Below are 21,559 nucleotides of genomic sequence, written 5' to 3'. Positions count from 1 at the left end.
AATTTTGAGCTTGTTTACCCATTTTCAATGTCACTTACCCTAGTACTTTAAGGTTTTATCCACATTTCAGATTTTTTTTCCTTCAAATTCAGTTTAAAAATTTTCAATAAACCCCAAAAAGCTATTTAAGTTCATGCCACAGCAGTACATAATATTGCAAACCTCTAAGTGAACAAGGAAAAACTCATTGGAATGAAAACCAGTCTATTAGTGGTCTTAGTTTATTTCATAATTACAATGGAACAAACATTCTCAAAAGCTGTTCAAACTCCTTCACTGAGTTGTCAGTTCAGCTCTGCTTGTATTTTTTCCCCCCTCAACACCAACTCTGAGCCATAATTTATCAGGCTTCACTGTAGCTGTCAGCTGGGCCTGAAAAGACAAAATGTGGATCATGATTGCGCCAGGTGAGACAAGGATTCACTTATCGACATAATACCAAATAGAACAAGATACAGCCTTCAGAACATGTTTGAATCATTGACATCTCAATATGGAACAAATGTGGCTCCTCAACAAATTACCCAGTATGCCAAGAGCTACTTTGTATGGACCTTAAATGAGATGCCCAAGAGTTAGAACCCATATTGGGTAAAACTTTGGAATGCTTAATCAAAGGTTTTTATAAACAATATGGTCTTAGTTTCCCGTAAACAGACATGTTCTGCGGTACCATTTTATTCTGTGAACAAGCTTGATAAAACTCAGCTCAGGTTACAGAATTGAAGTTTCAGAACCTCCCCCCCCCCCCCAAAAAAAATAATTTTGGTAGCCTGTTTTATTAAAGTTAAATATCACTGTTAAGCCAAGTGAGCAAGCATGAGTTTTGATCTAGCACAGCTCGTTGCGAATACTCCCTTTTTCACTTGTGCGATTGAGTCTGTTCGCTTAAAGTGCAACAGCGGACTGGGGCAGTTTTTTTTTTTTAAATTCACTTCATTCGGGCTGCTGGGAATCTGAAGCTTACTTTTACCTCATATTTTGAGGTGCAATACACAAAACTGCTTATAACGTGTAAGTAGGCTTTACACGATCAGGATTTTTGGGCCCGATCACAAATCAGTTTTAAAAACGATAGATCCGATCACAAGATGGCGGAATGAGTCTTATTTAAATGACCTGTTCACTTGCTGTATATACTTGTGTACTTAATTGCTCCAAAAATTATGTTTACAATAAATGTATCTTTGTTCCTCTATGCCAGTGAGGCATAGTGACAGACAGAACAAATGAATGGGCTTCTATTAGATGGCAGGAAGTAAATATAATAATGTATCCACTTTGTGACTTGTTTGTTGGTGTGCCGTGAGATTTTTCAATAGTAAAATATGTTCCTTGGCTCCATAAGTTAGAAATCACTGCTCTAGTCAGATCATATGTTCTAATCAGTCAGGTGAAACCGACATTACAGGACAGAAATAATGGGTGCCAATTTAATGTAATTAAATTATTTTTGATTAAATTACTTCACCCACACCAAAACTTTAGAGCATGATTTGACGCAACGGCGGCATGTTTACGTCCAACCGTTCATGCTAGCAGCAGCTTGCTAGGCTACATAACATTTTATTGCCTGCTTGTGAGCCGTATCGTATTAAAAGTACGTGACCATACCTCAAGTAAGCCTTAAATGAACATCTCCTGCCCTGAGCACCGGTGACCACCAACACCTTTTCCCCATTTTGTCCTTATACCATCTGCGCGCTCCACTCGTCATCGCCACAGTAACGAGTGTATCCGGTCGCATTTGAGTTGACAAGATAAAGCCCAATGATCGTAAAAAACGGGATGCGGTGGTATCAGAATACAAGATTTTATTGCAGTAGCCTGACTGCAATCGTGCAAGAGCAAATTTGTTTGATCCAGGCATTACGTGTTGCCTGGAGCAAATTTTTTATATTTTTTAACTTCATTGGCAGTCAGATATTTACAGTACTATGCCAAAAGACAAGGCTAAAATCCACTATATTTTGGATTCACATATACTGTGCAGGCGGCGACGCGGAGTAAATGTCTTTTGCGATCGGCAAATGACAAAGCCGATCAGCATAAAATGCTAAATACCGGCCAATACCGATTCGCCCGATAAAATCGGTGTAAAATCTCTGTAAGACGGGTGACTGGTAAATCAATGTACAACTGCACGTGTAACACCCTCACAAAAAGCAAAAACAAAACATACCCCTTCAGCCCGACTGGCATTGCCAAATGACCGATGCCCCTCAGGCGGAACATCTTTCAGCTGCGACAAGTTCCACAAGTCCAACCATCAGGTCAACCTGGAGAAAAAGAGAACTTATCAAATCTTTGCACTGAAACAATTGTGACCCAAAAAAAAAAAAAAAATTTTTTTTTAAATAAATCCAACAGCATGCAACACTATTCATGGGTCTGAAACTCACCACTTATTCAAATGTAAATATTCAAGACACGAGTACATATTTTTTTTTTTTTTAAAGAATACTTCTGTGGGTCATTACTGGGAAAATTAGAGAACTAATGCAGTGAACTGAAGTGGACCGGTCAGTACAATCCATGACTCAAGAGGCCAGTGCTTTTTGTTTTGGTGAACTGATGGAGCATTTACATTCCAGGAGCTTCACAAACAATTCTTCAGGTATTAAAAAGAATCGGGAGAAAGAGGCTTTAGCGGCCATGTCATGTTTGTGGACGACTTGTGAGGCAGAGGACTAGAAAAGAGCGACTGAACTTTGAGGGCATTCATGGAAACAAAATGACAACTGAGTTGGAAGGATGTGAGCAAAGCAAAAGGAGATTTTTACCTCACGTGCATTGGCCTACTCTCTCCCCACATATGACCTAGGCAAGAGAGCAGCTTTCATCTGTGAGCAGCACTTGTTGGGTAGGCGCAACGCTTCACTCTCCAAGGACTTGGTAGGATTTGGAAGTAGCTGACCTCTTGAATGTAATGAAGCATTAACATGACCAAACACCTGCTAAACGTTCCCAGTGGCAACAAAACCCCACTAGAGGTTTAACCCTGCACACAAGTTGCCCACTGAGTCTTTGAATAGTCGGGTGGAGCCAAGTGGTAGTCTCATTGGAGGTTCAGATTTGGTAGCAGTCAGGTAGCTTTATTTCAAATTTGGACTCCAAATGCATCCCTACTCATTTACCTAATGTGCACATAATTAGAATCAAAGTAATCCCCCCATGCGACACTTTTTGAGGCAAGAATCAAAAGAATATTTTCCACAATCTGTTTAATGGGCTCCATGAAGCCGAGAACTGACAAAGAAAAAAAAAAGACCATACAAAGAACAAAGTACAAATCTGTTCCCGATCGTGGTTTTACTTTTTGGAAACGAAGTTACAGTTTGTTTTCGATCACTTGACAAGATTAGTCCAATTTTACAGCACATTAAAAAAAATGCAGATGTTGAGCAGAGCACAGAAGATACCTTGGGACAGACTGTAGCATGCTGCAATTTGCAACTTCATGAACAGCCGGCCACTTCGGATTTGTAGTTCACCAGTCTGAAAGGAATTCACGCTTTTGGGAAATTGAACATACAGGAAGCGCCAAATAACCTAAGTTGAATATTGTAAAAAGGAATTTGGCCTACAAAATCCCCCCCGCCCCCAACCCATTTAAGTCTTTCTGGGCGAATGTATCTCTTTCCTCAGAGTTAAAATCCTGGCGGGAGATCAATGGAACTTCAAAAGAAACAAAAACGAGCCCCTTCGAAACGTGTTGATTTAAAATAATAATTCCCCAAACCTAGCAACACTTGAATGTTCCAGACAAAATGGGGAGGGGATGCTCACAGCATGTGTGGCTGAGCAAAGAAAGTCATGGACTGGCGTAGTCTGACCCCCAAAAAGGGGGCTTCATGGAATTGACCTAATTGGAAGTTAGCGTTAGGAGGAATCTGTGGTGCCCCGCGGGAGGCAAGCAAAGAACTTTTTTTAAACACTGATTTTTTTGCTTTAAAAAAAAGGGGGGGAAATGACCAAAACTCAGGGCTACATTCTTTTTAAGATGCTTGAGCTACGACAACAGAACTACAAAACTAATGTCAGCAATAAACAACATGGACGGGTTTTCTTGAGGAGCGTATCTTTGAAAAACAGCCAGCCAAGTGATGATCTTGAATCAGGGAGATGTTTAGTCGTTTGCAGCTGAGGATAAGAAGTGGGCACACAGGTAAAGACACTGAAAGTTCCTTCACAACATCCCCACTCAAACCCACCACAGTCCAGAAGCCCTCCCACACTTTTTTGGCACAAGGGGCTCCCATTTTTTTCCTCCAATTTCACTGGAAGCGAGGCAACTGCTTATTTTGTGCCAGCCTTGTTTCAATGCAGGGTGATGCGGATTGCAAAAAGATTTTTGGTAGCCTACCCAAAAAGCATCAACTTGGCTTCCAGCAGCAAAAGTTGCAGACAAATGTGATATGTTGGGGCTGTGTGTGGTCCCTAAACAGTTAACTCATTTTAATAAAAGGCAAATTGGTAAAGGTTGTTACATGAAAATAAACTAATTTGGACAGTCAAGTGTGGTTACAGCCCCAACATAATTCTACATAGTTTAAAATCAACATCATTGCCTACCATAGTTGTCGTATCCATCGCGGTACGAGCTGGAACGTTCGCCGCCGTAGCCACCTTGTCCCCTTGGAGAGAATGAAAGTTTTAGTAATTACATTTATCAAATTCTCCATTGAAATGGGTAACAACAGGCCTGCAGTTATCAAGTAGAATCAATTTATCATGAAAATGTATTTTGCATTAGCGTTTGTTTTCTTAGTTCAGCAAAGTAGGGCTGCAACTAGCAATTTAGAGGTTTTCCATCCCTTTAAAAAAAATAATAATAAATTAAAATTGACAGCAGGACATGCATAAAAATTATAAATCACTTCGGTCCATGTCAGAAAATAGGCACAAATGTTGATACTTTTCCAAAGTAAAAAAAAAAGTCTGCAAATACCTTATTTTACAACAACAGATGAGTCTGATTTCATAGATTAGAGAAATTAGCAAATATTCACGGTTGCGAGGCTGAAATTCCAAAGATTGACAATTTAGTTAGTCTCTACACAATGAATCGATTTTCAAAATAGTTGAATAGTTGATCATTTAATCGCGTCAACTGGTGTACATTCACAGTAAGAGTTTAAAGTGTGGCATATCTGAAGCAGACGCTAACATTTTTTCAGGATTGCCACAGGATGGGAGTGAATGTCACTCCCACACATGGGATTGGACAGGAGTAGGAGGAAAAAGTCTCCGGGAGCAGAGTAAGAGGAGAAAAGGAATTCTGTAAAATTTTGGCTCAGGATTCGGCAGGAATGGGATACATCTGTGTTGAGTGGGAATTTCTCTCTTTTTTTTTTAACTGATTTGGGATCAATCACGAGGCGTGGGAGTCAAGATCCATTCCTGTGTCATCTTACAATCTGGAGCTCGCACCACTCAAATTTTGGCTCACAACTAGGGTTGCAGCTATCAAATACAATAGGTTTGATCAATTGAGTAAGGGAATGCAAACTGATTTCACATTGTATTTACTATGAGTTTTCTTGTTCAATAAAGCGGTTAAAGTGTGCAAATGGCTTTGTCCACCCTTGGCCTTATACAATGGTCGATTGCAGACTAATGTTGCGGTACACCAAGTCTGAGATTCTGCTCCCAACTTTTAGCAATCGAGTCATTCGATTCTTGCAGCCCTACATGGAGCACGAAGGCAACATCTGATCATTTGAGAAAAACTGATAAATGGGGAAGGGAAGATTGAAAACTAAAAACTATTCAGTCAAGGTACCACCGCATTATATAGTGTATCTGCAATAGTACGTACCTATTGTCTCTGTAGCCGCCTGAGTAGCTTCCGGTCCTGTAGCTACCACCACTGCTAAAGCTCCGGTCTCCACCGCTGAAGCTCCTGTCACTGTAACCCCTGTCGCTGCCGTAACTCCTATCACCGTTGTAACCACCACCACCTGGGAAAAAAAAAAAAAAAAAAAACCATGCACTTGTTGCTTTTAAACACTTGCTCTTAAATTAGGCGTAATCCCCACCTCTGCCTCTGGAGCTTCCAAATCGGCCTCCGCCACCCCCACGCTGGCCAGTGGAGCAGAATCCTCCCCTGGGGCGACCACCTTTTCCTGCTTCGTCCACACGAATAGACCGGCCATCCAGAGTCTATGAAGGACATTTCGTCTCAATATCAGCATTCATTCAGTGATACTGTAGTTTAATCCTAATAAATTTAATTAAAAAAAACATGGGGTTTACCTTTCCATTCATGGCCTCCAGTGCATCCTTAGCGTCCTCCACATTTTCGTATTTCACGAAACCAAACCCACGGGACCTTCCCGACTCTTTATCTCTGATCACATCCACTGAAAAATAACCCACAACATAAGAGGGCAACCAATACAGCACATCAGGAACTTGTTTATGAAAGCAACAAACTGGAGAATTCAATTCCTGTGTAAATTGCAATAGAATACCGAAGAGCAGACTTAAATATGGAATTAAAAATTGCTGCATTGATGTAAAGTGTAGGAATTAAACTTTACGCCAATCTGATCGATGCGATCGTATTGGCCAATAATTCGCATTTTATGCTGATTGGCAAGACATTTAAATCCGCGTTGCCATCGGGACATGACTTCAAAAGCTAGTTTATTTTTAGCGCAGTACTGTAACTGACAGCCAATAAAGTTTTCAATCTCTGAAAAAAATACATCGGTGTGGGACTATTTTGCAGTGTCAAACAAGTTATCTGCAGTCTGTGCAACACTGAAGTACGCCGTGCGGAACGTCATCCAAATGCTTCAACAACAAATTTGATCGGACACCCGAAGAATGTCCACGTTCAAGCGACAGCGCGGGAGGGGAAAAAGCCAAACGGACACAAACTCTGGACAACACCTGTCCATATAGCGGGACAGTGAGAGAGTAAGCATGTCAATAGTATTTATTAAAGTAATTTATATGCAATACAGTAATTTAATTACAGCAAGTTACCACCCATTATTTCGGTCATGTAATGTTGATATGTCAGTGGCCAATCCTTGAATGCCCCCTAAAGGTCATTGTTTTAACTTTTGTCTAAAATGCAAGAGAATAAATTTGAATATACAGTTCTGAGTATACAGTACACAAGTATATACAATAAATGAACAAGTCATACGGTACACAAGTATATACATGTCAATGTGTCATGTAAATAGACATTACTCCATCTTGTGATCGGCCCCAAAAATCCAGATCGTGTAATGCCTAGTAAGAATTAACTATGTAAATTACAATTAAATATGTAAGTGTTCCCCAGCTATATCGCGGTTCACCTATTGCAGATTCAGCACATGTACTTTCCCCCCCATATTCATAATGGGCATAATTCACCATATTGTGGGATTTTGAGTGTATGCTGTAATAAATGTGGTAAAATGTTTCCTTGCCTAAAACAAAACTAAAGAGAAATTCATTAAAACAAGGAATTAAATGTACAGTACTACTGCATGTTTAAGAGTTCAGTAAGTGTATAGCTTGTGTTTTAAGAGTATGGGTGAGGTTAATGAGTGTGGGGGAGATTAAGAGTCTGGAGCTGTTGAAACAGCTTTAAAATGTATACATTTATATATTTTTTTTTAAATGTCACTACTTCGCAGCTTTCGCCTATTGCAGGTGTGTTCTGGAACCTAACCACCGCGATAAACTGATTTGTATATTTTATGGTGGGAACTATGTAATGTCAAAAAGCTTAAGGCCTTGAATGAGTGGAACAGAATGCTAAATGGTGTGAACTGAAGGGGAAGAACAGCACCAGAATGTCCAGAATTCAATGACTAGTGGGAAGCTTCAATGGTGTGATGAATAAGTTTGAAGTGTGACAGTAAAGTGACTCAGAAACTGACTTTCATTTACTTGAATGAAATGGGACAACTGGGAATAGATGGACCATGAAACAGCCTGAATGTTCAGAATATTTGAAAAATCTAAGTGTGTAAGTATAACAAATTGCTTGATAAATGAGGAATTTGTTCAATGTCTCATTTACTTGGGTTTTTTGTGGAAAATAATTTTATAAAATGCAAAAATTTGTCAATAATTGTGAACAGGGGTATATTTTTGGTAGGTAAAGAATAGTATCCCATAAATTCTGATTTTTTTTTCCACCATTTTGAAATGCGAATCGTGTAAATGCATAGAAGTGAGTGTAAAATGGCTATTGAGTTCAACTTTTTGGGTCAATTAGTTGACGTGAATATTTTTTTTCTTGTGGAAAATGTAGAATTGTAAGGAAACTGGTAATTTTGGCACTAAAGAACAGTGGCGTGAATCTGAATGTTAGTTTTAATGGTGTATACGGGGAGTATAAAACAAATGGCTTGATTTGTGATCTTTGTTTAATCTTTTTTTCCCTCTTTTGTGGAGCTGTGGGGAAACAGAAGTTTAAAACATAAAAATTGAGTGAGAAAGGTAGACAGTATGATTTTAGAATGATTAATTGTATATTAAACATTCCTAATGTGTGCAACTTTGAATGCTGTGATTATAACAATTGCTTGACAAATGTAATTTTTGTGTGTGTGCGCGTTTCTTGGGGGAAAGTTTTTTTTATTTTTTATTTTTTTAAATAAATGTGAAAATTGAGAAATTTGGAGGGACCAAAAGTTTAAAGTAATAATTGGAGCAAAACGTCGTGTGAATGCCAACCTTACCCTTTTCGATGGTTCCATATTTGCCGAAGGCCGACGCCAAGGAATCCTCGGTCGTGGTGAAGTTCAAACCGCCAACGAACAACTTTCCCTCGTCCGACATCTTCAAAAAGGAGGAGGAAAAACTAGTGAGTTACAATCTCGAACGCGATTTTCAAACGACGCCATTGCGTACAACGGCACACGGAGGCAAAAGTAGGTCATTCGTCCCAAAATAACCCGTTAATAAACAACTGCGTTATATTTAAGTAGACGAGTTCGATAGTATTTGTAGAAAAAAAACAGATTCAATCGTGTTGCGTTCTTATAACGGCTAAAGGGAATAGGCTGCCGAGACGGCAAAACGTGGTCCGTGGCGTTAGCCTGATGCTAACTCGGATTAGCATTTTTTGTTCCTTTCAGCGCCATTTTAGGTGCGGAGTGCCTGCTTTGTTTCACGCCTAATGGCAGCTTTGCAACCAACACGGCAGCCCAGTCCAAATTCAAACATTTCACACGAACGTATATCAAACATTTTTTCCTGTGCGCTTACTTTAAAGACTACCGCAGCCAAAAGTCTGCATCAATTAAATGATTCAAAAGCGAGTTAAAATCTTTCAGTTTCCTGCCCGAAAAAACAATCAAATTAATGCAAAAACGTAGATTTTTTTTTTTTAAAGAAAGAAAGGTTTGGATGATGCAAGCTGATTATTTTGTATGCTGTTTTACAAAAGAATAAATACGAGTAGAAGAGAATAAATACGTGTTCTACCTTTCCAAGGGTGATGAGTGCACGACCGAACGTGAAGAGCTGCTGAGGGAATGAGAGAGAAGAGGGAGCGCGCAAGCCTTTTTTACTGTAGAGGGCACCGGATGGGGGCGGATCACGTGCCACCGAGTCGTTACGAAAAAAAAAATATATATTTTTTTAAATCGACGAGACCCTGTTTTCTTATATTAGTACCACGAAGTTGCTGTATCAGTGGTAATGTGTGATTTTAAAGTTGATATTGTGTGTTTTATCTTGCTTGTATTTAAACGTCCCCAAGGCGACTGCGTGTCACGTGACGGCTGTAACGGTCAGTAGAGTTGTGGCAGTCTGCCTTTGGCGCTTTGTGCTGACATAGTGTGACGCCATCGATCGATTTTAAAATGGCCGCTTTCCCTTTTCTCCATTTTGGCTGAATCCGAGAATGTAACAATCACACGCCGTTTAAGTTAAGTAGTCGTATAAACGTAAGACAATTCAATTATAAGCGTAGATATTGACGAGATTAACAATGTTCGTGCAATGACACTTATTTTTATTTATTTTAAACAATAGAAGAGGGGATCATAGTCAATATCCAAGTTTTCCTTTGTTCAATACAAAATAGACTATGTAATTGTTCACAACGACATTTAGTTTTTCATTCATTACGTTTGATGTTGAAACATTTTAACCACATTACATCGACTCATTAACCCCCACACAAACACAGCACATGAATCTACTTTAACTGCTCGCGTAAATAGGGGTCTAAAATGGCAGTCTATGTACGCATGCGCAGTTGTGATTAGCGGAGACGGTCGATGGGTAGCAAAGGCTACCCGAAACCAAAGCCTGCTCATTTTCAAATACTGCATGAGCAGTCATCTCTCTCCCTCTCTCTTTAATGGTGGGTTTTATTACTCTATTTCTAAATGTATATTTTATACGAAGCCCTAGACATGACATGGTGGGAAAAAATAATTTGTGACGACAATGTTATAAGTATAAAGTGGGCACAAAATGTTCATTTGTGAGTTTCATCCCCATGAACAACTTGGACGTCTTGGTAAACAAATGGAGCCCACATTTGCTAGGAACTTCACTTGATGTACCGTACTGTTTCTAGAGAAGGTGCGCTTGTTTTCCCAAACTGTCCTGGAATAGAATTCTATGTATTAATTCGTATTTCGTGCGCACATTATACCTAATTCGTGTATTAGTAAAAAATTACAAGGCCTTCTATGAATTTCATAGAAAGAAATAAGGCCTTTCAAATAAACTGATTAAAACAATAAACTTATATATTGTTTTAATTATGCTCTGCATGCACCATTAAAGTTAAGAGTGAGTTCACAACTTTGAAATGTATTACGTTGGTGTCTGATGGCTACAATATAAAGTTGTGGCACCCAAAAATACTACCAAAAAAAATTTGACACGTACATGAGACCTATTTCAAATAAAATTTCACACATGAAATCATCCAGTGTCACAAAACAAAAATATTCATTTACTACTAATATATCTTTGTTCATCTGTTTATGCCAGCGAGGTATAGTGTTAGGTAAAACAATTAAATGCATTAAACACATCATCTTCATTCCAGAATATATTCTTTGTGACATTTTTGTTTGATGTGTGCCATGAGATTCTTTTATGTAAAATATGTACCTTGGCTCAATGAATGTTGGGAAATATTGTTTTAGGCACCTTGACTAATGCATTCAGGAGTTAAGATTGTTGTTGTTGTTTTAAATGTCACATTGCGGCATACATCCCATCAAAGAAGTGGAACTCATTTGGGTTTCCTTATGCGTTTCAGGGTGCGAGAGTCACGCTAAGCAGATGGACAGTGAGCAGTTTACACCTGGACATCATCGTTACGTAAAAAGAGGTAATCGTTGGCAAATGTTAAAATTGTTATTCCTGCTAGAGAACATTGCAGGAAGTCCACCATGACCATATCACATACTGCGACTTGGCAGCACCAATACACGCTGGTCACAAGCCACATTTAATACAGAATCAATCAAGTCGAGCAACATTTAATGACACCTGTCGCTGGCACTGCTTTCTGTTGTTGGTAGTCTGCAACCTGAGATTTCTCCATTTGAACCTGAGAATTTTTAACAACTCTGTATGCACCATCTGGGACACGTCCTGTGGAATTTGATAGAATCGATGAGACTCCAGGCTGTCCAATTTCACCCAGTACATATCACAAGTGGGCCTCAGTAGATTTTTTTTGGGGAAGGAGTGATAGGGCATGTTAAGGCACGAGGCATGTTATGAACTCAGTTGATCAACAAGGGCTGTTGTACTTGATTACTTTTCGCATGAAGTGGCTGATTATGTAAATATGGACTTGAGCAACTTGTTTGATTACTTTTCACATGAAGTGGATGATTATGTAAATATGGACTCAAGCATGGCAGCACAGGGGAAAGGTGTTTCGCACGTCTGCTTCACAGTCCTAAGGTTTGGGGTTTGAATCTAGGCTCCACCCTACCTGTGTATAGGTTTTCACAGAGCTCTGTGGCTTCTTCCCAGATTTAAAAAACATACATGTGAAGCCCGCCACACATGGATTGATGTGGCCAAAACTGGCTGAAGTGGACCGTCCCAGGAAAATTACAGTTGTCGACCTTTCGCCGTACACTTAAGCGATCGAGCACCGCACGTCTACTGACCCGTTGCAACAGAAAAACTGCCTCCCTGTATAGTAGTTTTGAGGCTTCACAGAACTACTGTATTATAATGTTTTTTAATTGAACCACAAAAACCTGGCACGATTGTCACGGAAGAAGCGGATGGACACAAAGAGGAAACAGGTGAGAATAATGAGTGTGGATATTTTGCGAGGCTGTTGGGCTGTGAATAATTATCGATACTGTATGTGCCGTGTGATCGACTGGTGACCAATTCAGGGTGTACCTCACCTCTCAGCCCAAATTCAGATGGGATAGGCTGCAGCTCACCATACTGAGAAGCAGTATAGAAAATTGATGAATGGAATCAAGACTTTTGTTGATTTACCAGTGTGTTTAATGAAATTGGCTACAAGAATCCATCCATTCAGATTTCATTTCCCGACAAGAACACGGATGATGAGAGAACACGTCTGGACTATGTGCTATCGTTGCTATTAAATATACTTTGCATAGAGATGAAACAGTTTTTTTTCTGAAAATATAATCAAACGTGATTCCCTGCTCTGCAAATCTAAATTCTTGTTATTTCAGTTCACAGTTAGTTGGGTTTGTTGGATGACCTTGACCTGTTGAAGCAACCTGCAAAATATTGATAATAACAGTCTCTTATAAGCAACATGCATATGGGACTACTCATTTGGGTCAAACGCTGCGAATGCAAACATTGCCCTCTACTGGTCTCTCTGCATATATTTCATAATCACTTCCTGATAAGCAGGAGAAAAAAATTCAAACAAGCAAGAATCTCACTCGTTTTTTTTTTTAGCTTAATTGTATTCGAAAAAGCAGAATGCAATCTGTTCTTTTCAGTTATCTTTACAAATGATAGGCAAAGTAGATATGTTGGAATTAAATTACCCAAACCTTGTTTGGTCAGTCATTTCTTTTCATAATTCAATAAACAGTAGCATCTGCACAAGTGATGACGCCCATAAGAACTTAAAAGTCCACTCTTCTGGCCCACCGCTATGGAGATCAGGGTCGATGGTGACGCTGATAAGGGTGAGCTGGTCGTGAAAATTGGGAACCTTTGCGAGTTCGCCTGTGATGACGTCGCCTGACCATTAGAGACTGCAAGTGCTTTAGCTTGCAGTGCAACGTCTGATTCTCTTCGGCATTTGTGAGGAATTGCTGAGCCTCTTCAGCTGTAGACAAGAGAAGCAAATATGTTTAAATTTACAATCCATAGAATATCAAAGAAATGCAGAAGTTGTGAATCAGAAACACTGTCCTCATTTACAACCTAAATTCTAGTATTTGTTCCGTAAAATTGTATCAATTTATTAACATAGTCAATTGTCTTCACTTTGAGTTTTTCGTGGCTACATTGCTTCCAGTACACACAGTATGTGGAAGTTAGTTTCCTTTGTCGAATTAGATTTATGTCAGCTAGCTGGCCCCCCAAAACAGCAGCTTTTTTCTGTCCTCTGATTGGTTGGTCAGAGCAAAGGCGTTACAGCAAAGTTCGACAGGCAAAATACAACTGCAGCGATTTGCACACCCGTAGTGGCTGCCAAAAATTGGTCTCGGACATACTTAAAAATCAATTTTCAAGGCAGACTTTTCCAGGAAAGCTAGACATTATGAGGTATGGACACTATATATCAACTTAAGTACAGTACACTCAAACTTAGTTGAATTCAAAACAGCACAGGTAATGTACAAAATACACAACAAATTACTTTGCCACATTACTCAGAAGCTGTTCAAAACTAGACTGTTATATTTTGAGGGGAACAGGTTTATTTAAAAAAAAATCTAAGACAAGAATAAACAATGCCCTGCGATTGGCTGGCAACCAGTTCAGGGTGTACCCCGCCTCCTGCCCGATGACAGCTGGGATAGGCTCCAGCACGCCCGCGACCCTAGTGAGGAGAAGCGGCTCAGAAAATGGATGGATGGAAGAATAAACAAAACAGAGACGTGTCTATGTAAGAGGAGTTAACTTGTGGAATGACTATGATAATAAACTGAAAACAAAATAAATATACAAATCAAGAGTGATGAGGAGTGTGGTTCTTGACCAACTTAATGTGTAAAAGTGCCATTGAGATGAGTTATGTTGTGAATTGGCGCTTTATAAGTAAAATTGACTTGACTATCCAACAGCCGTCCAAAATATACTACAGCTCAAGTTGGCAAAATATAAAGATTTAGTTTAGTGTGACAGTAAACTTGAACCTGCAAAGGTTTTTTCCACATTTACACATGAATGATAGAATAAATATACTTGTCTTGTCTTACAATATCATATGTAGGGTTGGGCATCGTTTGAATTTGAGCGATTCCGGGTTCGATTCCGGTTCCAAACGACTCTCGATTCAGATTCTTTTAGGGGGCTGGGTCAAAAAGGTTTGCATGGTTTAAATAAAGCGTGTCCAAATTATGAACATCCATTTTCTTAACAGCCCGCACCATAGACTAAAATGAACATTTGACTCAGGGTTCTTTATAACCAGTATCAATGTCAAACCTATGAACTAAAAGGCAATATGTGTAGAACTAACCCAATTGACTTAATATTTATTAATTAATTTTTCAGCTAAAAGTTAAATATAGGATTGTTAAAGTCATTATTTGGGACTGTTTTAACACGTCAAATGGTTTATGTTTGCAAGTTTTAACTTGACTTCCTGTTTAAGCTTGTAGCCATTTATTTTGAAGGGTACCCACCGGAACGCAGCATTTTGGCACGAAAAGTAACTTCACAAGGCACCGGTGATTTTTTTCCCTTTTTTTTTTTTTTAATGGATGGAACCAAATACTATAAAACATTGATTCCTTTCCTTACCCACCGATGAGGCACAAGGTTAGTCTTTGTGATACTGTGAGACGTATGTCAATTTTTTCCCAATTCATTGTGATGTAAAGTTTTAGCTCAGTGTTAAGCCTTTTTTTTCCCTCCTGTCATCGACTCTTACGTTGGTTTGAAGACTAAAATAAACGCTAAAAACCATCAGTGCAAGAGCGCAACCAACTGTTTACCTTGTTAGCTGTCTCAATGTTGGCATAGACGTAGTTTATTGTTTCACTAAACCCGATTGACAGAGTTGACTTCAATGAAGCTCCACGCGGGGTAGGCTGAGGCTCAGACATAGTGAAAGCCTCCTTTGCACAAAATAATCTTATTCCAAGTGTTGCACTGAGGCACTATCTATAAATTTTAACAAAGTTAAGACACACTTTTGTTCGCTGCTGCCATTGTTGGGCACAAGCACTTCTTCGTGTGCATTTTTCTTTGTTGGTTTTTGCCACTTCTTCTTCGGGGCCGGCTGTCTAGGCATCGAAACTGGGAACCGAAATTTTTTTATTTGAACGATTCAGGGAGAACTGGAACGTTAGTCTCGGTTCCAATCAGTTCTCGATTCTCGATGCCCAACCCTAATCATATGACAGTGCAAATTTAATCAAGCTCACCTGGAGCCTCACTGCCGGGGTTGGTATTCTGTTTGTGCTTGTGCTCCTGTGCTGGACGGTCCAAAGCCGGACAAAGGGAAGACGGAGCCCCTTGGTGGTTTGAGGCAGCTCTAAGGAGGTCATCGAGGATCTGCAGAATAATGACGATGCTGCGGGCTCGATGGCTGACGCCGCTCTGACTGCACGGAGCCAAAGTGCCTGATGGGGGATTAGATCAGATTTTACATTAAATACAATTTATGTGATTTACAGTACTGTTATGGAATTCATGATTTAAGGGACATCGCCAACTACTTGCCTGGTGTGTATATTATTAGCATTAGGTTTTTTTTGCAGGTTCCGTTTATGGTCATCTTTCCGTGAAAAAAAGATAATTGCAGAATAATGAAAAAAAACATCAGTATTTTGTTTTTCACAAGATCTGTGCAACCTGTGTCACTTAGTCTATTCATTCCATAAGAATGCCAAACTATCTATACCTTAATGTCTGAATATGCAAGAATACAACATCTCCAGTGTTTACATTACAGACTACGAAAAACAACAGCTTTAACATGCAGCGTAATTTTGTCACTGCCCAAATGTGGATATTTCAACCCACTTCTCACTTGAGAAAACACCTTGCGGTAAGTTGCAGATTTTTTTGCGGTTGTGTTGGCTGTGCAAAGGGCAACATTACCCCTATTTTATGGTCACAAGTAACTGTAAAACATGCATCTTCTGGGGTACGTTCTGTTCTCTCTCTCTCTCTCTATCACACACACACACTATCAATAAGTCTGGTCAGCAAACAGATTCTTTAAGTCATTTTAGTGGATAAAGCAAATAATGTTTCTGTAATGTTAAAGTAATGTTCTGTTCAACAAGTATAAACAATATAGTGTAAGACCATTTTTTTGGGAGATGAATTTGCCTTAATCTATTATTTTACAAAGATTTTATCTTATAAACATTTTATTTATGTTTTACATTAGGTGATGTTCAGCAATATCTGAATTTTCACTTTCCTATTTTATTTAGTTATTTTTATTTTATTTTACCTTCATGTTCTGATTAAAAAAATAAATGAGAAGTTACTTAATAGTTACTTGGTACTTGTAGTTTTTTCACTCAGTACTTTCTTACCAAGTAATTATATGGCGGACTACTTTTTACTTAATTCATTATTCTAAGTAACTAAATAGTATTCTTACTTATTCGAGTACAATATTTGGCTACTCTACCCATCTCTCTCGCTCATATATATATATATATATATATATATATATAAAATACAGAGTCCCCTCCAAATGTAAGTAAGGTCAATTCCTTTGTTTTTGTTGGATACTGAAGACATTTGGGTTACAGATCAAAAGAATATGAGAAAAGTTCAAAATTCCAGCTTTTATTTCATGGTATATGTGTTAAAACAACTCAGGACAGAGCACCTTCTGTTTGAAGCCACCCACTTGTCAAGTGAGCAAAAGTATTTGAACAGACATTATTAAATTAACTTAAAGTGAATAACATTTAATATATGTTTTTTGGCATAACAGTTAGTTGCAATAACTGCATCAACCCTGCGACCCATTGACTTCACCAGCCTGTTGCATTCTTCATTTAAAATGCTTTTGCAGGCCTTTACTGCAGCCTCTTTCAGTTCTGTTTTGTTTCTGTTTCTGCTTCTCTCTGCAGTCTCCTCTTCAGGAGGTAAAATGCATGCTCTATTGGGATAAGGTCTGGTGTTTGACTTGGCCAGTCTAAGACCTTCCACTTTTTTTCTCCCTGATGAAGTCCTTTGTTGTGTTGGCAGTGTGTTTTGGGTCATTGTGTTGTTGCAGGATGAACCTTCTCCCGGATGCATTTTTCTGGAAATTGCCAGAGAAAATGGTTTTGTAGACTGCTACCATAATGAGTTACATCATCAATAAAGACTAGTGAGCCCGACTAGTGAGCCCGTTCCAAAATGTTTAAGCAATCAATCTAAAAGACAACACCTGAGCAACTAGAAACACCCATCAGTCACATGTTCCAGTACTTTTGTTCACTTGAAAAGTGGGTGGGTTCAAACAAAAGGTGCTCTGTCCTGAGTCTTTTAACACATCTAGATGTAAATACCATGAAATAATAGGTGGAATTCTGAACTTGTGTCTCATATTCATCATTTGATCTGAAAGGAATTGACCTTGCTGGTCCAATACTTTTGGAGGGGACTGTATAAGTATAGTCATGGAAAACATTAAACTCGTAAGTCAAGGCACCACTGCACTTGAGACTGAATCAACAGTGCCTCTGTAGGTTTCTGCCAATTAGTGCACTCCATTTTGCCTCAAATGCTTTAAGGGCCCTTAAATTCCTCCATATTTCACAAGACTCAATCAAACACTTCTTCTCAATGAATTAATCCATTATTACGCCCATCCCTATTTCCAATGAAAAACTTCCACTTTTTCAAGCGGGACTTACCAGAGAAAGCTCCAGAGAATACTCCTTGAGAATGTTTCACGAAACTTTCTATCACTGCGCCTGGTTGCTTGATCCGTTCAACAGCGGAGGAGTGCAAAGACTGTAAAATATCAAGGACAGGATTATAAACAGTGTCTTTTATCCAAGACAGGACAATGTATACAAGCCAACAGGGCTGACCTCTTTGAAGGTGGAGGCTGGTAATGGACTCTGAGATGCAGCAATGGAGTCATTGTAACAGACCGGTGTAGTCGCTGGTAGTGGGCAAGTGGAATGGAAGGAAGGCGTTAAAAGAGTTGCGTGTGGACGTGACTGATGAGAAGTTGCTTGGCGGTGGCAGTCCATACAAGGAACAGCTTGGGGCTCAAATTGCATAGAGCTGGCAGAGTTTGCGGTTGGGGGAGAAGAAGCTGCTGAAGTCGTGAATGTGCGAGTGGGGGAACAGCTTGAAGCAGACTGGCCCATGTTGACCTTTGTGGGTGGGCTGCTAATAGCTTCTGAGGCTTTGTCCAGCTGCAGTTTCGCCACATCCTGAGGGGACAGCTGGAGCTGCACGTGCATTGTGTGGGCCCCCATACCCAGTTTAATGGCTAAAGGCGAACGACCGGACAGGAAGTCACTGATCTGCGTGATTGTTGAGAAGAAACAGTTGAAAGTTAGAGAAAGTTGCCAAGTCATATTGAGCCAGAAGCTTACAACCAAATGTGGATTGCTTTGAATTTGTCTTGATGTTTATATTGGTAAGCGTCACACCTCTAGCTAGGCTACATAAATAAATACATTACTTGCAGTGAATAACAAATATTTTTTACCTCACAGTCTGCTAGCCTCTCCAAAACGTCCACAATCCTCTCGACTCTGGCACTAGAACGCTGCAGAGGAAAATGATTAACCCAAATGATGTCAAGTGTCACCAAAAATAATGTGCTGACATGTTTTCTCTGTGTGTGTTTTTTTTAAACTTACAGATAAACCAGCTTCGACTGCCGCAGGCACCTGTAAGGTCAGTCTGCTGCCATCTGCTACTCCCTGCTCCAGTAGTTTCCCTGCAGCCAACTGCCTACCACAACACAAGGGGAGAGATGGTCAGGCTTTTATCCGATCAAAACGTGTTGTCGTAGCTTTGCACCTTGGTCCCAAGGAACTATGTTGTAGCGAGTTGAGGAGCTTCATTTCCTTTGCCACCATCTTGTGGCATCTATAGGCAACCATAAACCTTTTTAACACTCTATTTGTACTTCTTACTGTTACGAAATTGTACTCCACTTAGTTACTTCCCACCACTGGAGCGCCGTATAAGAAAGTGTCGCACGCTTACTTGTCTTTGTGCAGGAGGACGATTCTGTCCGTGTGCATGTTGAGTTGACGAGAGATGCGAGTCCTCAGCCCGTCTACGGTCTCTCCTCTGGGGACGACGAGCTCCAGCGGGCCGCCGATGGAGCTGGAGCCGACGAACAGACGCATGGTGGGGCTGCTGTGAAGATAGAAGCGACAGACACCGCCCCTTGTAAACTAAACAGTCCAGGTAGAGAATACAAATCAAATATCCACTTCCAAAAAAAAATTACGACTCTATAACGTTATGCCAATATGTTATCCTTTAAAATGAAAGTCAAAGAGCCGTTTAAGCATTTAGCGGCGTAGAGGGAGAATCTGGAGCTACGGCACAAATCATCATGACTCGTGTCTGTCCGCAGCCGCTTTACTTCAGTAGAAGACCGTCTCCGGTAAGCCCCGCCCTTTAGAACTCACAGCCAATCAGAGTGAGATACAAGTCAGAATGCGTCGTCCGGTATTCATTAACTAGGACTCTGTAAATTATCAATGCTCTGTAAGTAAGTTTAGTTTATAAATTATAGAACTTTCCACAGAGAAGATTCACAAACTGCTTTAATAAGTAATTGTTGGTATGGCGACACGTTGGCCGACTGGTTAGATCGTCTGCCTCACAGTTCTGAGAACCGGGGTTCAATCCCCGGCCCCGCCTGTGTGGCGTTTGCATGTTCTCCCCGTGCCTGCGTGGGTTTTCACCGGGCACTCCATTTTCCTCCCACATCCCAAAAACATGCGTGGTAGGTTAACTGACAACTCTAAATTGCCCGTAGGTGTGAATGTGAGTGCGAATGGTTGTTTGTTTGTATGTGCCCTGTGATTGGCTGGCAACCAGTTAGGGTGTACCGCCTCCTGTCCGATGATAGCTGGGATTGGCTCCAGCTCTCCCGCGACCCTTGTGAGGAGAAGCGGCTCAGATAATGGATGGATGGATAGTTAGTATTGCTCAGTGACATGGCCTTCAAATAAAATCAGATTTTGTATTTTTTTTTCACACAAAAATCATTATGTATGATATACGAGTCGTTGCTGTAGTCTCAGGGTAATTTTTGTTGGCCGGCCACTCCTGGGAAGGTCTACCACCGTTCCATGTTTTCTTCATTTGCGGATATTGAATTTCTCAAGCTTATCTACGTTACTAGCGAAGCTCTCCGGCTTCCCCTTCCCCTCCAGAGCCAGCGCTGTCAAAACAACAAACACGTGTGTTCTCACAAGTGGGTCTTCTACACGGAGGCAACCAATCAGAGGAAAGGGGGCGGCCTTAGCCAAATATGGACAAAGCGGATACAAAACTGGGTCAAACAGAAGTCGCTGTCAGAGGGGCCTTTTCTGGACACTCGTATGACAAAAGAGAGGTGTTTTTTATTATTATTAAATTGACACTTTTATAATTAGTCCATGTTAGAGAGTCGCTCTATGGAGGTCTAAATAGCCAAAATATGGGACCTTTAACAAAGGGGGGACAATTACCTTTTCACACAGGGTCAGGTAACTTTGAAAAAAAAACAATTCTGAATAAATGCAATCAAAAACTGCATTTTATGTTTACTTGGCTTATCTTTGTCTAATATTTACATTTGTTAGATGATCTTAAACATTAATGTGGGGAAACTGCAAAAAAAAAAAGAATTTGAGAAGACGACTTTTTCAAGACACTTTAGTTCAAATTACATTTGCTAGCACACCTGCTTCTAAAGGCCCTGGGCAGATTGGCATTAATTGTCAAAATTATTTGGGGCAAGTTCTAAAAGAGCAATCTGATCTCATTGTGTAGTGTCTTTGGTAAGAAAACCCCTGGAGTTGGAAACTAGAGTAGTGATGTTTCACTTAATTTTTCAGACTGTGAGAACATGAGTCTTCTCTTTGTATTGCGCAAAACGCCTCTCTCATCCTTGCCTCTTTAGTATTCATGTCCCACCTTCGGTGCCCAGCCGAATTGTCGGGGCTGCACCTGTCACATGATGCGTGGAGGAGAGCACAGCCTGCGAGGGAATAGAAATGCGGCTAATACGCGTCTCCTAGTCGGGGCTAAAAATAGGCACACCCACAACGCCCCCGCTTTTTCCGGTCTGCGTCACTTCTTCACTCGCTCCAATATCACCTACCCACATTGCTCATTGTTCACCCTCTCGCAATCAAGTCTGTGAGACATTGCATTCATTAATGCCCTTGGAATTGTGACGTATATGAGCACCTACACACATGATGTTAGCAGCATTTTCCTTACATGG

The 21,559-nt window shown here is 40.1% G+C and overlaps 2 protein-coding genes across 3 annotated transcripts; both read right to left on the bottom strand.

Moving 5' to 3' along the window:
• Positions 1–3,207: 3,207 nt before the first annotated feature.
• cirbpa (cold inducible RNA binding protein a) lies at positions 3,208–9,564 on the bottom strand. The gene is made up of 7 exons (XM_061798143.1): positions 9,445–9,564; positions 8,697–8,796; positions 6,259–6,365; positions 6,042–6,165; positions 5,822–5,963; positions 4,576–4,637; positions 3,208–4,143 (listed from the first exon to the last, which is right to left on the bottom strand). Exons 2-7 carry the CDS (start codon positions 8,794–8,796, stop codon positions 4,130–4,132), a joined length of 549 nt encoding a protein of 182 aa, XP_061654127.1. The 5' UTR covers positions 9,445–9,564; the 3' UTR covers positions 3,208–4,129.
• Positions 9,565–12,463: 2,899 nt separating this feature from the next.
• On the bottom strand, positions 12,464–19,708 carry LOC133489247 (midnolin-B-like). 2 transcript variants are annotated; one of them, XM_061798142.1, is made up of 8 exons: positions 19,315–19,708; positions 18,963–19,056; positions 18,809–18,868; positions 18,344–18,620; positions 18,177–18,250; positions 17,997–18,096; positions 15,552–15,749; positions 12,464–13,279 (listed from the first exon to the last, which is right to left on the bottom strand). In XM_061798142.1, exons 1-8 carry the CDS (start codon positions 19,458–19,460, stop codon positions 13,110–13,112), a joined length of 1,119 nt encoding a protein of 372 aa, XP_061654126.1. In that variant the 5' UTR covers positions 19,461–19,708; the 3' UTR covers positions 12,464–13,109. The 2 variants fall into 2 exon arrangements, with proteins under 2 accessions (XP_061654126.1, XP_061654125.1); XM_061798141.1 differs by having other exon boundaries at positions 12,467–13,279; positions 18,177–18,620; positions 19,315–19,705.
• Between the last annotated feature and the right edge of the window lie 1,851 nt (positions 19,709–21,559).

This window comes from Phyllopteryx taeniolatus, chromosome 14, assembly GCF_024500385.1.
Source record: "Phyllopteryx taeniolatus isolate TA_2022b chromosome 14, UOR_Ptae_1.2, whole genome shotgun sequence".
NCBI classification, from domain to species: Eukaryota; Metazoa; Chordata; class Actinopteri; order Syngnathiformes; family Syngnathidae; genus Phyllopteryx; species Phyllopteryx taeniolatus.
The sequence above is the reverse complement of the archived record's forward strand: the minus strand, read 5'-3'. Positions and strand labels throughout refer to the sequence as shown.

Bases quoted from the DNA above. Each gene is read 5' to 3' on its own strand.
- cirbpa (XM_061798143.1), bottom strand. From the start codon at position 8,796: ATGTCGGACGAGGGAAAGTTGTTCGTTGGCGGTTTGAACTTCACCACG. The intron at 6,366-8,696 runs GTAAGGTTGGCA...GTTATTTTTCAG, and splicing joins ATATGGAACCATCGAAAAGG to TGGATGTGATCAGAGATAAA. The intron at 5,964-6,041 runs GTGGGGATTACG...TTTTTTTCCCAG, and splicing joins TGGAAGCTCCAGAGGCAGAG to GTGGTGGTGGTTACAACGGT.
- LOC133489247 (XM_061798141.1), bottom strand. From the start codon at position 19,460: ATGCGTCTGTTCGTCGGCTCCAGCTCCATCGGCGGCCCGCTGGAGCTC. The intron at 18,621-18,808 runs GTAAAAAATATT...ACAATCACGCAG, and splicing joins AGAGGCTAGCAGACTGTGAG to ATCAGTGACTTCCTGTCCGG. The intron at 13,280-15,551 runs GTGAGCTTGATT...TCTTGTCTACAG, and splicing joins CCCCGGCAGTGAGGCTCCAG to CTGAAGAGGCTCAGCAATTC.